General features: G+C 38.7%; 1 protein-coding gene across 1 annotated transcript in view; it reads left to right on the forward strand.

Moving 5' to 3' along the window:
* Nucleotides 1-16,404, forward strand: part of ANKRD42 (ankyrin repeat domain 42) — an 82,163-nt gene that overhangs the window by 8,971 nt on the left and 56,788 nt on the right. The window contains exon 3 of the mRNA XM_074217009.1: nt 13,723-13,858. Within this exon, the coding sequence (XP_074073110.1) occupies nt 13,723-13,858 (136 nt within the window). The remainder of the gene's footprint in view (nt 1-13,722; nt 13,859-16,404) is intronic.

A 16,404-nucleotide genomic window follows, 5' to 3' on the forward strand; every position in this document is an offset into this window, starting at 1 on the left:
ACTATATTTTTCTCTCCTTTCACTCTGACTCTGCTGTAGGGTTGCTGAGTGGCGCAGAAGACAGATCCCTGGTCCTGGGGCCAAGAGGCCCTGAGCCCCCATACCACCCCTTAGGCCCAGAATCCACCTGGTCCTATGGTCCTGGGCAGGCCTTCCAATCCCAGCCCCTTGCAAGAAGTAAAAAAGAAAATGTGTTATATCTGACCACTCTCCCAACCATGGTCCATCCTCTCCTCCTTTATTCACATCCCCACCCCTTCCCCCTGCTCCCCCCCTCCTTCTTATTCCAGATGTCTATACCCCATTGAGTATATTTGCTGTTTCCTCTCCTAGCCATCTCTGATGAGAGCAAAGGTTCCCTCATTCCCCCTTGCCTCCCCCCTTCCATATCATTGCAATAGCTCATTGTAATAAAAAAAAATCTCATTATATGAAATATCTTGGACTATTCCCCCTCTCCTTTTTCTTTCTCCCATTACATTTCCCTTTTTTTCTATTGACTCCATTTTTACACCATATTTTATCTTCGAATTCAGCTTTCTCCTGTGCTTCAACTATAAAAGCTCCCTCTACCTGCTCTATTAACTGAGAAGGTTCATATGAATATTATCAGTATCATTTTTCTATACATGCAGTTCATCCTCATTAAGTCCCTCATATTTCCCCCCTCTCCTCCAATCTCCGTGCTTCACCTGAGTCCTGTATCTGAAGATCAAACCTTCTGTTCAGCTCTGGCCATTCCAAAAGGAACATTTGAAATTACCCTGGTTCATTGAAAGTCCATCTTTTTCCCCTGGAAGAGGACATTCAGCCTTGCTGGGTAGTTCATTCTTGGCTTCATTCTAAGCTTTTTTTGCCTTCCGGTATATTATATTCCAAGCCCTATGAACTTCCAATGTAGTTGCTGCTAAGTCCTGTGTGATCCTGACTGCAGCTCCATGATATTTGAACTGTGTCCTTCTGGCTGCTTGTAATATTTTCTCTTTGACTTGGGAGTTCTGGAACTTGGCTATAATATTCCTAGGGCTTGGTTTTTTGGGATCTTTTTCTCAGGGGGATTGGTGGATTCTCTGCATTTCTATTTTGTCCTCTGCTTCTAGAATATCAGGGCAATTTTCCTGTAGTAATTCTTGGAAAATGATGTCAAGGCTCTTTTCCTGATCATGACTTTCAGGTATTCCAACAATTTTAAATTATCTTTCCTAAGTCTGTTTTCCATATCAGTTGTTTATTCAATGAGATATTTCACATTTTCTTCTAATTTTTCATTTTTTTAGTTTTGAAGTATTGATTCCTGATTTCTGGTAAATTCATCAATCTCCCTGAATTCTATTTTTTGTCTGAAGGATTTGTTCTCCTCAGAGAGTTTTCTTATCTCTTTTTCCATCTGGCCAATTTTGCTTTTTAAGGCATTCTTCTCCTCCATAACTTTTTGAACTGTTTTATCCATTTGACCTAAAGCTGTTTTTTAGCATGCTATTTTCTTCAGCATTCTTTTGGATTTCCTTGACTAAGCTGCTGACTTCATTTTCATGTTTTTCCTGCATCTCTCTCCTTTCTTTTCCCAGTTTTTCTTCCAACTCCCTCATTTGATTTTCAAAGTCTTTTTTGAGCTCTGTGATAGCCTGAGCCCAATTTCTGTTTTTCTTGGAGTCTTTAGATGCAGGAGCTTGTGCTTCCTCATCTTCAGACTGAGTATTTTGATCCTTCTTGGGCTCATTTGCAAAATATTTCTCAATAGTCTTCCTCTTATTTCTCTGCTTGCTCATTTTCCCAGCCTGGGCCTGGTTTGGGGGGTGCTTCCTGAGCTTTTGGGACACTCCCACAAGGGTCTCAGTGTGTGAGGCTCTGTCCTCTCTCCTGGTCTGTGAATGACCATAAACGCCCCCCTCTGCCACCGGACCGAAGTGGGGGGGGGCCTGTTGTTCTATGGGGGGGCCTAGACTGTGATCAGGATCTGAATGTGGTCAGAGCCGCAGAGTCCTGTTCCAGGGGCAGAGGACAGAGCTCTGCAGTCTCTCTTCACTCCCCTCCCTCAGCTCAATGGGCTCATGCCCTGGGGGCTCCTGCTTACCAGCTCTGCCTGCTTCTGTTTCCAGGTCTGGGCTGCTGAAAGACCAAGCTGCTTGCTGTGTGCCCTGAGGGCTGGGCTCCACGTGCTCACTCTGGCTGAGGTCCCCCGTTGTTCCCCCACTTTGTGCTTGGTGCTCCCCGGAGTGCAGCTCAGGAGACTCCCCCGCTGCTGTGAGCCAGGGCTCCCAGTGTCCTGGGGCTGCCTCCGGGAGGCTGAAGTTCTTTCGCTCTGGCAGGCCACCCCTCTGGCGGGCTGCCCCTCCGACCCCGGGGAGCAGAGCCTTTCTGCTCTTTTCCAGGTTACCTTGAGTAGGAGAACTGCCTCACTGGGTCCCTCTTTGGGTTCTGTCTCTGGAAAGTTTAGTTCGAGTCCTTAGTTTCATGTTTTATCAGAGAGTACCTAAGACTTGATCCCTCCTTGTCGCCATCTTAGCTCTGTCCCCTATTTTAGTCTTGTTGCATTGATTTTGTTTGTCCAAACAATTAATATATAATTAAAATCTATTTTAAGTCACTTAACTTTTTTTTTTAGATTTTTCAAGGCAATGGGGTTAAGTGGCTTGCTCAAGGCCACACGGCTAGGTAATTATTAAGTGTCTGAGGTTGGATTTGAACCCAGGTACTCCTGACTCCAAGGCTGGTGCTCTATCCACTGTGCCACCTAGCTGCCCCAGTCACTTAACTTCTTTAAAAATCTAGATGTGTCTTAGCTTCCTTCCTTATCTCTTTTAATTAGGTCTGTTTTTGCTTTTACTTTTTCTGAGATCAGAATTGCTGTCTTCTTTTTTGTATTTCAGCTGAGGCATGATCTCTGCTTCACATATGTTTCTTATAAACAACATATAGGATTCTGATTTTTTATCCATTCTGCTATCTGCTTCTGTTTTGTGGAAGAATTCATCCCATTCACATTCACAGTTATGATTACAACTTGAGTATTTTCCTCTGAACCAGTTCTTCTATTTTTACTTTCCCTTCTTACCAGTGTTTTGCTTCTTTCTGCCTACCACCTCCTGTGAGCTGTCTTCCCTTTTGTCAGTTCCCATCCCCCACCGCCCCACTTTACTTAATCTCCCTTCTGTATCCATTGTACTCTTTTTTCACATCTCTTAATTTTTTTATATCATTCTCTCAAATTCCTCTTATTCCTGTACCCTCTATGAATATCCTCTCTAGTTGTACTATTGGTGATATTTTTTAAGAATTACAAGTATCATCTGCACATGTAGAGATTCCTGTTTTGCACTCTAGTTCCAAGACATTGGGGTAGTTTTCCTTTATAATTTCTTTGAAAAATGCTGTCCAGCTCTCCTTTTGGTTATAATTTTTGGTGGTCCAATGATTCTTCTATTGTCTCTCCTGGATCTATTTTCCAGGTCAGCTGTTTTTCCAATGAAGTATTTTTCAGTTTTTTCCATTTTTTCATCCTTTTGAATTTGTTTGATTTTTGATGCTCATAGAGTCATTGGCTTTCACTTAACCAATTTTAACTTATAATGTATTGTTTTCAGTGGTGGGATTCAAGTAAATTAACAACTGGTTCTCTGCCCTAGGTACCATTTTAAATATACATAAAGATATACTGAAAGGTAATTTAATATTGCATGCATTTAATACTCAAATAAGAACAATAAAAGAGGTACATGAAACTAGATTATGTTATATTACTCACAGTAAGCAAACTTATCCTTGTGGAATGAAAGCAGTCATATCCAATGTTGGAACATATACAGAACCAAAATTCATTCTACCTACTCTAAACTCTTTTTTTTCTTCTACTTCCATGGCTTCTGAAATGGGTGATAAGATAACCCTTGAAATCTTTATTTCTATTGGTTCATTGTGTCCCAGCTTCCTATTGGTTTCACTTTTCAGGGAAGTGCATTCATAATATCCAGGGGAATTTGGGGCATAACAAAGTGGAAACAAATAATAACTTGTCACCCCCTAATTGTTTGACACTTGATCTTTATATGTTTTTTACTAAAAGAGCAAAAATGAGGGAATTAAAAATGTAGTGTTTCATCAAAGGTATGATGAGTTTTAAGAAATGATTAAATAAATATAAGTATAGTTCCATCAATTTTTTTCCTCCAATGGACAGAATGAACATTACTACAGGTACTTAGAAAACATGTTGCACATATGAACTCAAAAAGGAGTAAGGAATCTAAATTTGTGATTTCCAGTTTGGGCAGCTTCCCAGGTACCCACCTTAGAAAGAACCCTAATTACAAGTTCCATTTTAACTACCGACTTACCATTTTAACTACTGACTTACCGAACTCAACATAAAATTAGATATTGGTTTTGCTGAGCTGGTACGAACTGGCTGAATCCCACCACTGGTTGTTTTTCTCAGATAATTTTTATACTTTGTTTTCCTTTTGACCAATTGAACTCTTTAAGGTGTTGTTTTCCTCAGTGGATTTTTTTTAATTTCCCCTTTCAGTTGGCCAATTCTTCTTTTTTAAGCAGTTTTCCAAATTATTATTCTTTTTTCATAATTTTCACATCACTCTCATTACTTTCCCCTATTTTCCTTCTACTTTTAGTTCTTCCATGAGTTTTCTGGGTTTGCTACCACAGCCCATTTTCCTTTGAGGTTTTGTTCATAGGTATTTTGACATTGTTGTTCTCTTTTGAGTTTGTAACTTATAATAACTTTCTGTGGCCCTAGCTATTTACTTGATGTTGCCCTCGGGCCCATGGGGGACCCTTGTATGTGGTACTTCAGTGAGAAGATGGACTGGGTGGTGGTTGGTGATGTTTGAGACCATAGGAGTTAACATGGTAGTGAGCTGGGGTTCCAGAGATGATATCTGGTATGTGCTGAGACTGCATTTCCCTGGGACTCCAATGAAACATGTGGAGATCTGACTGCTGGAAGATGCCTGGCTATTTAACTTTTCAGAAATCATTTTAAATTTTTGTCTCCTCAGAGATGAACCTTAGGAATCATTGTTAGTTATTACCATCCCCAAATTATACATATCTATGTATACATAGATATGTATCATCCCAAAATTTTGTGGTATATATATATATATATGTATATATATATGTATATATATATATATATATCTGTAATACTGTAGGTATTTACTATAGGTAGTAGTAGAAAACTTGGAAGATTAGGTTGTGTGTGTGTGTGGAGTGTTAGATTCCAATTAAGAGAAGGATGTAGATCAGTATGCCATCCTATGAGTTCAGAGTGTTCTAGGCTGTCTATCTGGCAGCCAGTCTTTTCAGTATTATATCCCTGTACTTGTATACTATTTGTTCCCCATGGTACCAGATGATAAGGAAAAGATAGCTTTCACCTATTCAGTGATATTTTACAGTCTCTGCACAGTTCCCAGTAGATTTTCAAAAAAGGCAGTTGGTTGCATTGACTTTCTGTTTTAGTATTTTTGTTCTAATTGATGAGGAAGATGATTGGATTAATGAAAAGCCACTGCTTTAATTCTATCAGGGACAAGTACCAGTGCTGTAGAATCTTGTCACTTAGTTTATTATCAGGAAGTGAGTACTGACCCTGAGAAAATAAAAGTGCTTCCTTGTCCCTTGACCATATCATATATCTTTGTCAGTCATCAGGAAGTGAAAGTTTTTCCTAGGATTTCATGGCTGTGATCTGAAATTTGAGAGCTATGCTGTCATAGCAAATCCTCTCAGTTATCTCATCCATAACTGTAGATAAGAAGAACCATAAGCAGAAAGGTAAGAAGGGGAATGATCTGTACCTTCTGCTTTACAAAGAGGCTTTGATAAATTTAAGCAATCTTTTGTGTTATAACATGCTTATGAACAGTTTCATTCCAGAAGGAGGATGGCTATCAAAAGTCACTCATAGAATTTGTTAGTAGAGGAATCATTGACTATGAGTCCTGGTATTTTATTCACAAGTTCACACCAGTAAGTTTGAAACCTTTGGTATGGCACTTAGTTCCAAGTATGGATCAAAAATAACCAAAGACTTATACTCTGACAAGTGGCAAGTTCCTGCCAGCCATAAATAGTTGCACTTGTTAGTTATGAATTTATTGTGCATTACTAGAGAGAAAAGTCAATCGAGATATTGATGTCCTGTCAACTTAGTTGCTGTACATTTGCAATTTTGATGATTCCAATGGAGGAGTGAAGGTAATGGGCAAGAATACTCAACATAAGATGTCACTGGCAACTTTAAAGAGTATGAAGTTGTAGAACCAAGTCTTGATTGTTTTTCAATGGTTGGTAGAAAATATAAGTTGAGGACAAATGTCTATGTATTGTGATAAAAGCCAAGAAAAAAGGAAGTGACCTTGGGAAGTTCAAATGCTTCTTCCAAATACTGCTGTTGAGCTAATAGCAAAAGTTGGTAGTATGCAGTAGGGTACAGTATCATATTATTAATGATCCCCTGAGGTTAAAAGGAAATTGACTGTACCAAAGACCTATGATTTTAGTTACATGTGTCAAGAGAAGACTTTGGAGCTGCTATTGAATAGGTTCTGTGGGCTCAGGAGAGCAGGATAATAAGAATGGTACAGCCCATGCTTAATTTGTTTAAAGGAATGTTCTGCCATCTTGAACAGCTAATCTGGAAAACATAAAGTATAACAAGACTTGGGAGTTAGTATGTTTAGACTTTTTGTCTCTGGAAGAAGATAGACAGGACTTAAGCAATATCCTGAGGGATCTCACATTGTTAGAAAACGGTTAACTTTATTTGGGAAATATGAATTATTTTGATTACTTATCTTTATTGGGGGTGAGTGGCATGTCTATTACATTATTGGAGATTTCCTTGAAGGCTCTTAGCACACTTTTTAAGGCTAATTGCTTTTCAGATGCCCATCTCTTAACATGAAATAGAATTCTCATTTTGCAAAGTAGAAAATTTAGGTTTATATAAGTTTGATTTCAGTTGTCCTTTATCTTCTATGAGAAGACTGCTCTGATCTTGATGATTATTCTAGGTAGGTAATTAGGTCTTTCTTCAAACAGGTTCAGATATTTTTTTCTTATTGTTATTGTTATGCCCCATCTGGGAACCTCTTCCAATTTTCACTTCCAGGTTGACTTTCTGGGAGGGAAGGGGAGGGTACCTGTTCCAGTTTAGGGTCTCTGGGTCTATGTGCTCACAAACCTCTAATATTGTGCTTACTTTTAATAGTTAACCAATAGGCACAATTAGTTCAAAGCAAAGTTATTGAATAAAATAGTCTAATAGTTTACCAAATAATGTTATACCCCCATATTAGGACATTAGTAACTTGTCATTTTTTGTTTTCTTCCCGTTTCTCAGATTGCATCAACTGGGCTGAGGGATAAATCAGTTGGTAGGGTATCAAAACCATCTCCTCCTTTCCATCTTTAACTACCTTCTCTTCTAGTTAACTAAAAGCTATTCTTTTTTTTTCTTTTTTAAATTTTATTTTTTTATTCTCATTTTGTACAAATGTTTTTTTTTACATTAATAAAATATTCTTGTTTAAGAGTAAACAAAATACCCCTCCCCCCATGAATATAGACTTTCTTGGGCAATAAAGGGGAGAGAAAAAAATTAATATAAAAAAAGAGTAATAGTAATAATTGTAGGTATGGCCCGGTGGCGCAATGGACAGAGCACCAGCCCTGGAGCCACGAGCATCCGAGCCCACATCCAGCCCCGTAGACCCAACAATCACCCAGCCGAGTGACATGCAAGCCACCCGATCCCCACTGCCCTGCAAAAACCTAAAAGAAGAAAAAAAAAAAAGACCCAAAATAAAATAAAATAGTAATAATAGTAGGGATGGCTGGGTGGCAGACAGAGCATTGGCCCTTGAGTCAGGAGCACCCGTGTCCAAATCTGGCCCCAGACACCCAAAGATCACCCTGCTATGTGGCCCCAGGCAGGCCACCCAGCCCCATTTGCCCTGCACCCTCCCCCAAATAATAATAATAATAATAATAAAAAATGTGCTTCAGTCTTTGTTCCAACACCAACAACTCTGTCATGGGTGGATCGCATTCTTTATGGTAAGTCCATAGCAAAAGTTACTTCCATATTTTTCCAACGTTGCCATTGCTGATCGCAACTCCCTTCTTTCTTATTTCTCCACTACCATGTACTATATTTTCTCTCTCCTTTCACTCTGACTCTGCTGTAGGGTCACTGAGTGGCGCAGAAGACAGATCCCTGGTCCTGGGGCCAAGAAGCCCTGAGCCCCCATACCACCCCTTAGGCCCAGAATCCACCTGGCCCTATGGTCCTAGACAGGCCTTCCAATCCCAGCCCCTTGCAAGAAGTAAAAAAGAAAATGTGTTATATCTGACCACTCTTCCCCCCATGGTCCATCCTTTCCTCCTTTATTCACATACCCACCCCTTCCCCCTGCTCCCCGCTCCTTCTTACTCCACATGTCTATACCCCATTGAGTACATATGCTGTTTCCTCTCCTAGCCACCTCTGATGAGAGCAAAGGTTCCCTCATTCCCCCTTGCCTCCCCCCTTCCATATCATTGCAATAGCTCGTTGTAATAAAAAAAAATCTTATTATATGAAATATCTTGGCCTATTCTCCCTCTCCTTTTTCTTTCTCCCATTACATTTCCCTTTTGTTCTATTGACTCCATTTTTATACCATATTTTATCTTCAAATTCAGCTTTCTCCTGTGCTTCAACTATAAAAGCTCCCTCTACCTGCTCTATTAACTGAGAAGGTTCATATGAGTATTATCAGTGTCATTTTTCTATGCAGGAGTACATGCAGTTCATCCTCATTAAGTCCCTCATATTTCCCCCCTCTCCTCCAATCTCCGTGCTTCACCTGAGTCCTGTATCTGAAGATCAAACCTTCTGTTCAGCTCTGGCCATTCCAAAAGGAACATTTGAAATTCCCCTGGTTCATTGAAAGTCCATCTTTGTCCCTGGAAGAGGACATTCAGCCTTGCTGGGTAGTTCATTCTTGGCTTCATTCTAAGCTCTTTTGCCTTCCGGTATACTGTATACCAAGCCCTACGAGCTTCCAATGTAGTTGCTGCTAAGTCCTGTGTGATCCTGACTGCAGCTTCATGATATTTGAACTGTGTCCTTCTGGCTGCTTGTAATATTTTCTCTTTGACTTGGGAGTTCTGGAACTTGGCTATAATATTCCTAGGGCTTGGTTTTTTGGGATCTCTTTCTCAGGGGGATCGGTGGATTCTCTCCATTTCTATTTTGCCCTCTGCTTCTAGAATATCAGGGCAATTTTCCTGTAGTAATTCTTGGAAAATGATGTCAAGGCTCTTTTCCTGATCATGACTTTCAGGTATTCCAACAATTTTAAATTATCTTTCCTAAGTCTGTTTTCCATATCAGTTGTTTTTTCACTGAGATATTTCACATGTTCTTCTAATTTTTCATTTTTTTAGTTTTGAAGTATTGATTCTTGATTTCTGGTAAATTCATCAATCTCCCTGAATTCTATTCTTAGTCTGAAGGATTTGTTCTCCTCAGAGAGTTTTCTTATCTCTTTTTCCATCTGGCCAATTTTGCTTTTTAAGGCATTCTTCTCCTCCATAACTTTTTGAACTGTTTTATCCATTTGACCTAAGCTGGTTTTTAGCATGCTATTTTCTTCAGCATTTTTTTAGATTTCCTTGACTAAGCTGCTGACTTCATTTTCATGTTTTTCCTGCATCTCTCTCCTTTCTTTTCCCAGTTTTGCTTCCAACTCCCTCATTTGATTTTCAAAGTCTTTTTTGAGCTCTGTCATAGCCTGAACCCAATTTCTGTTTTTCTTGGAGTCTTTAGATGCAGGAGCTTGTGCTTCCTCATCTTCAGACTGAGTATTTTGATCCTTTTTGGGCTCATGCGTAAAATATTTCTCAATGGTCTTCCTCTTATTTCTCTGCTTGCTCATTTTCCCAGCCTGGGCCTGGTTTGGGGGTGCTTCCTGAGCTTTTGGGACACTCCCACAAGGGTCTCAATGTGTGAAGCTCTGTCCTCCCTCCTGGTCTGTGAATGACCATAAGCGCCCCCCCTCTGCCATGGGGCCAAGGTGGGGGGGCCGCTGCTGTTCTATGGGGGGGCCTAGACTGCGATCAGGATCTGAAGGTGGTCAGAGCCCCATAGTCCTTTTCCAGGGCAGAGGACAGAGCTCTGCAGTCTCTCTTCACTCCCCTCCCTCAGCTCAATGGGCTCATGCCCTGGGGGCTCCTGCTTACCGGATCCACCTGCTTCTGTTTCCAGGTCTGGGCTGCCGAAAGACCAGGCTGCTTCCTGTGTGCCCTGAGGGTTGGGTTCCACGTGTTCACTCTGGCAGAGGTCCCCCGCTGTTCCCCCACTTTGTGCCCGGTGCTCCCTGGGGTGTAGCTCAGGAGACAACCCCGCTGCTGTGAGCGGCGGCTCCCAGTGCCCTAGGGCTGCCTTCTGGAGGCTGAAGTTCTTTCGCTCTGGCAGGCCACCCCTCTGGCGGGCCGCCTCTCCGACCCCGGGGAGCAGAGCCTTTCTGCTCTTTTCCAGGTTACCTTGAGTAGGAGAACTGCCTCACTGGGTCCCTCTTTGGGTTCTGTCTCTGGAAAGTTTAGTTCGAGTCCTTAGTTTCATGTTTTATCAGAGAGTACCTAAGACTTGATCCCTTCTTGTCGCCATCTTGGGTCCACCCCTAAAAGCTATTCTTAACAAGTGACCTGTGATGCTTTGACCCTAGTTTTCCATTTCACCAGTTCTAGGAACTCTAGCACTCTAGGGACTTGGACAGACTCCAGTCTGTTAACAAAATCCATGTGATCAGATCAAGTCAAGTCACTAAGCAATGATCAAGCACCAAGTTTTTAAATAATTCAGAAATTAATAATCTGTGAGGGGGTCAGGCCTATCATAGCTAAATATCTTAAGAGATTTATATTAGCCCTCAAATATATGGTTAATAAAAGCCAATAAATAAAAATAATTTTTCAAAATTATCAAATCTTGATGCTCATTAAAAAGCTTGCACCAGCCCAATCACCCTAAAAAAGAAGATTGAGCCTTCCTCTATCAAAGAGAAGGTTCTTACAGAACTTCCAAAAATCATGGAATACTTGGGGTTAATTGGAAATTTACCTTTCATCTTTAGGTGAGAAACTATACTGTCCTAGGTGAAAATTATTTGGGTTTCCAGCATACATTGAGCCCCTGAAATTTCTTCAGTGATTCCACACAACACACTTGCTATTTCATGAGGAGTCCAAACACACCCTTCATTAAGACAAGTAGGTTAGCTTAAAAAGAAATTAAACCACAAAAAGTCCCAAAGAAGTGTCTCAGGCTCCTAAAAAGTGCCTTCCCCATTAGATTTTTTTCCTTCTTGAAGCCAGAGACTATTTTTGCTTTTCTTTGTATCCTCAGAGCTTAGCACAGCGTGTGGCCAATAGAAGATGTTTAATAAATGTTTCTTGATTTGACTAATTACTAGGAGTCATTGCCCAGAATTTCTAAGTCAGTAGGCATATATTTATGGGCCATTAGTCCATAAATATTTCAGACAAGTATTTGAACTCATGTAATGATGATGATGATAATAATAATAATAGTTAACATTTATATAGCATCTACGGGATGCTAGGTATTGTGATAACTTTTAAAAATATATCTCTTTTGGTACTTTATAGCAACTCTGACATGGAGGAATTTTTATCCCCATTTTACAGAAGGAGAAACTGAAGTAAACAGAGTTCAAATGACTTGCAGGATCACTTAATAATTACACTTAATAATTACCTAGCTGTGTGGCCTTGGGCAAGCCACTTAACCCCATTTGCCTTGCAAAAACCTTAAAAAAAACAAAGATCACACAGCTAGTAAGTTTGTGAGTTTGGATTTGAACCTGGATCTTCTTGACTCCAGGTCCATTGATCTATCTATTGTGCTGCCCAGCTGCTCCCATGTCACAATAAAACAGTCTAATATGTTTGCTTGAAAATTTAAAGAAAAAAAGTGAACATAGATCCATAGTGTGCTTTAGATGAATTGATGACTAATAGTATTCAGAGAATACAACATCTGTGCCCCTTATGCCAACTATTACTTGTCAAAGGCATATTAATATAGAAGATATGAGTAAATCAAGTTTTCAGCCATGTAAAAGCTGTCTCAAAGCAAGCAGTTTGACTTATAAAAGAAACACATGAAAAAAATGATTGTCTAATTGTAGCCTGAAAAGGAAATGAAAAAAATAATACTACTTTCCCTCCCAATGGAATACTAGAACATCTAAGAAAGAGAGTTCTAGATGGAGAATCTCTTCAGAGTCCAGGGCATCCCCAGTATTTCCCAGATGCAGTCTGGTCTAAAGTATCCTCCAAAAATTATTTCCCAATTTGTACTTGTAGGTTCTTCCCAGAGGGTAGCTGCTTCAGATTCAGGGTAATATGTGGCTCTACTTTCCTAAAATGGTTACTCAAAAGCCCCCCTTTAATAATAATAATAACAACAATAATAATTATTATTATTGTTATTTTGGTTTTTTCAAGGCAGTGGGATTAAGTGACTTGCCCAAGGTCATACAACTAAGTAATTATTAAGTGTCTGAGACTGGATTTGAACTCAGATCCTTCCGACTCCAGGGGCAGGTGCTCTATCCATTGTGCCACCTAGCTTACTCTCCCTTCCCATTTCTTTTAATAGTCAGTTAGTAAATAATCAATTCATTGGTATTTATGAAGTTGGTAAAGTAACAATCCATAAAACTGAAATTTTTGTTCTAGACCAGATACTTCATTTCACAGTTAAGTAAACTGAGACCCAGAGATATTCACAGCCAGCTTCTTTAATCCCTAATCAGTACAGTTAATTAAGATGTCATAATTGCCAACTTTTGAGACAACATTCTCTATTAGAGCAGTGTTTTATGTGGAGACAGATGACCTATTCATGGGTCTTGCCCATGTCTCTTAGTAGCAATGGGCACAATAACTTAAATGAATCTTCATTTCTTCATCCTTAAAACTCAAATAATACTACTTGCATTACCTATCTTTTAAAATCCTTGTGATAAAAGCACATTGTAACTTCAAATAGTTATATAAATGTGAAGACAATGAAAGAATAAATAGATGACATGTTGGATAGAAGCAGATTGCAGTACTTCAGTGATGAGCTGTATGTAAGAAGTATTAGAAGAAACATAGATGTTTTGAAGAGGTGGGCTAACCATGTAGTAAGAGTGAGGGGTAATCATTATTGCATTAGTATCTATAAAATATCCAAAGAACCACAGGAAGGTCTTGAGATTTTCTATGGAGGATTTATAGAAAAGTTAGTGGGTTTGGATGGGTTGGAGACAGATTACTCACCCATGTAGGATTGAATTATAATTAATATTTTCATAAGTGAATAATTGCTTTGTTTTTGTCCAGATTCTGCTTTTCTTTTCAGATATGGCATTTTTTAAATTTATTTTTTTATTTTTTTGAGTCAGTCAGGGTTAAGTGACTTGCCCAGGCTCTCACAGTTAAGTATCTGAGACCATATTTGAATTCTGTTCCTCCTGACTCTAAAGCTGGTACTATATTCACTTTGTTACCTCGCTGCCCTACCTTTTTATTTTTAAAAGACTACAAGTCATTCTAAATTGTAGAATTAAGGTGTTAGGGACATAAAGTGCCTCCAACCTATGGGCAGAAAAATTTAGTAAATGTGAATGTTGTCTCTAGGATCCCAATGTTGCTGATAAATGTGCCTGGAAACCTGTGCATTATGCTTCTTTTCATGGGCGAGTAGGCTGTTTGCAACTTCTTGTTAAATGGGGAGCCACTTTAGAAGATGCGGATCAGAATGGAAACCTACCAGGTACAATTTAAAAATTAAAAAGAAACAAATCTTTGAGTTTGGGTTCTTTAGTAACAGGAATATTTAATTTTGACGGCTGTTTCTGGAGTTTGAACAATATTCTTTTGACAGCCCATGCAAAATTATGGAAATAAATGGTTTGCATTCAACCTTCTCTCCCTCCCACCCACCTCACCCTCCAGGTGAAAAAGAAAGAAAAACAAAGCTCTTGTAAAAAATATGTTTAATCAAGCCAAACAAATTTCTGTATTGACCAAGTTTCAAAATGTTATGTCTCAATCTGTCCCCCAAGACCATCATCTCTCTATTAGGATCAGGGAGCATAGATCTTGAGTCCTTAGGAATCATGCTTGGTCATTCATTTTATTAATCAGTGTTCCAAATCTTTAAAAGTTGTTGATCTTTATGTTATGTATTATTTTCCTGGTTCTGCTCATTTTATCCTATATCAGTTAATACCACTTTTCTCAGTTTTTTTGAAACCATCACCCTCATTATTTCTTTTTAAAAATATTTTATTTTTCCATTAACATATAAAGACAGTTTTTAACATAAATTTTATTAAATTTTAAGTTCCAAATTTTTTCCATCCTTTTTCACTTCTCCCTCCCTAAGATGGTGAAAAATTTGTTATAGGTTATATATGTGCACTCATGTAAAATATATGTCCATATTAGTCATGTTCTGAAAAAAAGAGTAGACCAAAAGAAAAACACAGAAAAAACAAAGTTAAAAATAGTTTGTTTTGATCTGCATTCAAATTCCATCAGTTCTTTCTCTGGAGGATAGTATGTTTCATCATGAGAACTCTGGAATTGTTTTGGATCATTGTATTGCTGTGAATAGCTAAGTCATTTACAGCTGATATTGCTGTTACTGTGCCTTCTGATTCTGTTCATTTCATTTTGCATTAGTTCATGTAAATTCTTCCAGGTTTTTCTAAATCATCCTGCTTCTCATTTCTTATAGCACAATAGTATTCCATTACGTTTATATACTACAACTTGTTTAGCTATTCCCAATTGCTGGGCATTCCCTCAAATTCCAGTTCTTTTCCACCATAAAAAGAACTGCCATAAATATTTTTGTATAAATAGCCCCTGACTCCCTTTTTAAAATCTCTTTGGTAAATTTATCTAATAATGGGATTTCTCCTGGATCAAAGGGTATGTCCAATTTGATTGTACTTTGGGCATAGTTCCAAATTGCTCTTCAAAATAGTTGAATCAGTTTACAACTCCACCAACTCTGTATTTGTGTCCCAATTTTCCCACATCTTTCATCTTTTATAATTTTTCTTTCTCTGTCATATTAACCATAGATATGAAGTGATACCTCAGGGTTGTTATAATTTGCTATTTTTCTATTCAGTAGTGATTTAGAACATTTTTTCTAGATTATAGTTTTGATTTTTTTCTTGTGAAAACTGCCTTTTTTTTTTTACCATTTATCAATCCCCTCATCATTTCTTTTTCTCTCTCTCTCTCTCTCTCTCTCTCTCTCTCTCTCTCTCCTTCCTCCCTCCCTCCCTCCCTCCCTCCCTCCTTTCTTTGCAAGGCAGTGGAGTTAAATGATTTGCCCAAGGTCACACAGGTAATTATTAAGTGTCTGAGGCTGGATTTGAACTCAGGTCCTCATGACTCCAGGGCCAGTGCTCTATCCACTGTGTCACCTAGCTGCCCCCCCCATCATTTCTTAGAAAATAATAATATTCCTTCATTCTGTATACCATAACTTATTCAACTATTTCCCGATTGATGGACATCCCCTCTGATTCTATTTCTTTGGGACCACAAAAAGAGCTGCTACAAGGTCCTTATTTTTTTTTTGTTTTGTTTTTCTTAGATTTTTGCAAGTCAATGGGGTTTAGTGACTTGCCCAAAGTCACACAGCTAGGTAATTATTAAGTGTCTGAGGCTAAATTTAAACTCAGGTCCTCCTGACTCCAGGGCCAGTGCTCTATTCACTGCACCACCTAGCCGCCCCTCCTTATTGTTTTTCTTTGATCTCTTTGGGATGGAGACCTAGTAGAAGAGTTTCAGTGGGAGGTTGAATCAGAATAGGGAGAATTTGAGAGATAGGGAACTTTTATTTATTTTTTTGTTATTGTTTTACAATTTCTTGAAATGTTTCTATTACCTTTGAATTTCTATGTTTTTCTTTTTATATATGATTAACCTTTAGGGGAGGGACCATATCATGTTGTTATGAATCACTGAAACTAGGATAGTAGGAGTCATGAAAACTTGAAGTACCTCCAGTTCTTCCTAATGGGGTTTTTTTTGGATGTGGAAATGTCACCTACTATCCCTGTGCCATAATTTCCTCATCTGTTTTAAAAAAAAATGATAATACTTTTCTTCTAGTGCTATCAAATATGATATTTATAAAGCTCTTTGCAAACTGTAAAGTGCTTTCTATTTGTTACCTTTATTATTAGTAGTATACTATTCATTAGGTTTTACCCTTCCCTGCTGACTCTAAGTTGCTACCATTCATAATTCTTCCTTTTCTTTTTCTTTTTTTTTTGGGGGGGTAGGACAGGA

This window comes from Macrotis lagotis, chromosome 1 (assembly GCF_037893015.1).
Source record: "Macrotis lagotis isolate mMagLag1 chromosome 1, bilby.v1.9.chrom.fasta, whole genome shotgun sequence".
Lineage (NCBI taxonomy): Eukaryota > Metazoa > Chordata > Mammalia > Peramelemorphia > Peramelidae > Macrotis > Macrotis lagotis.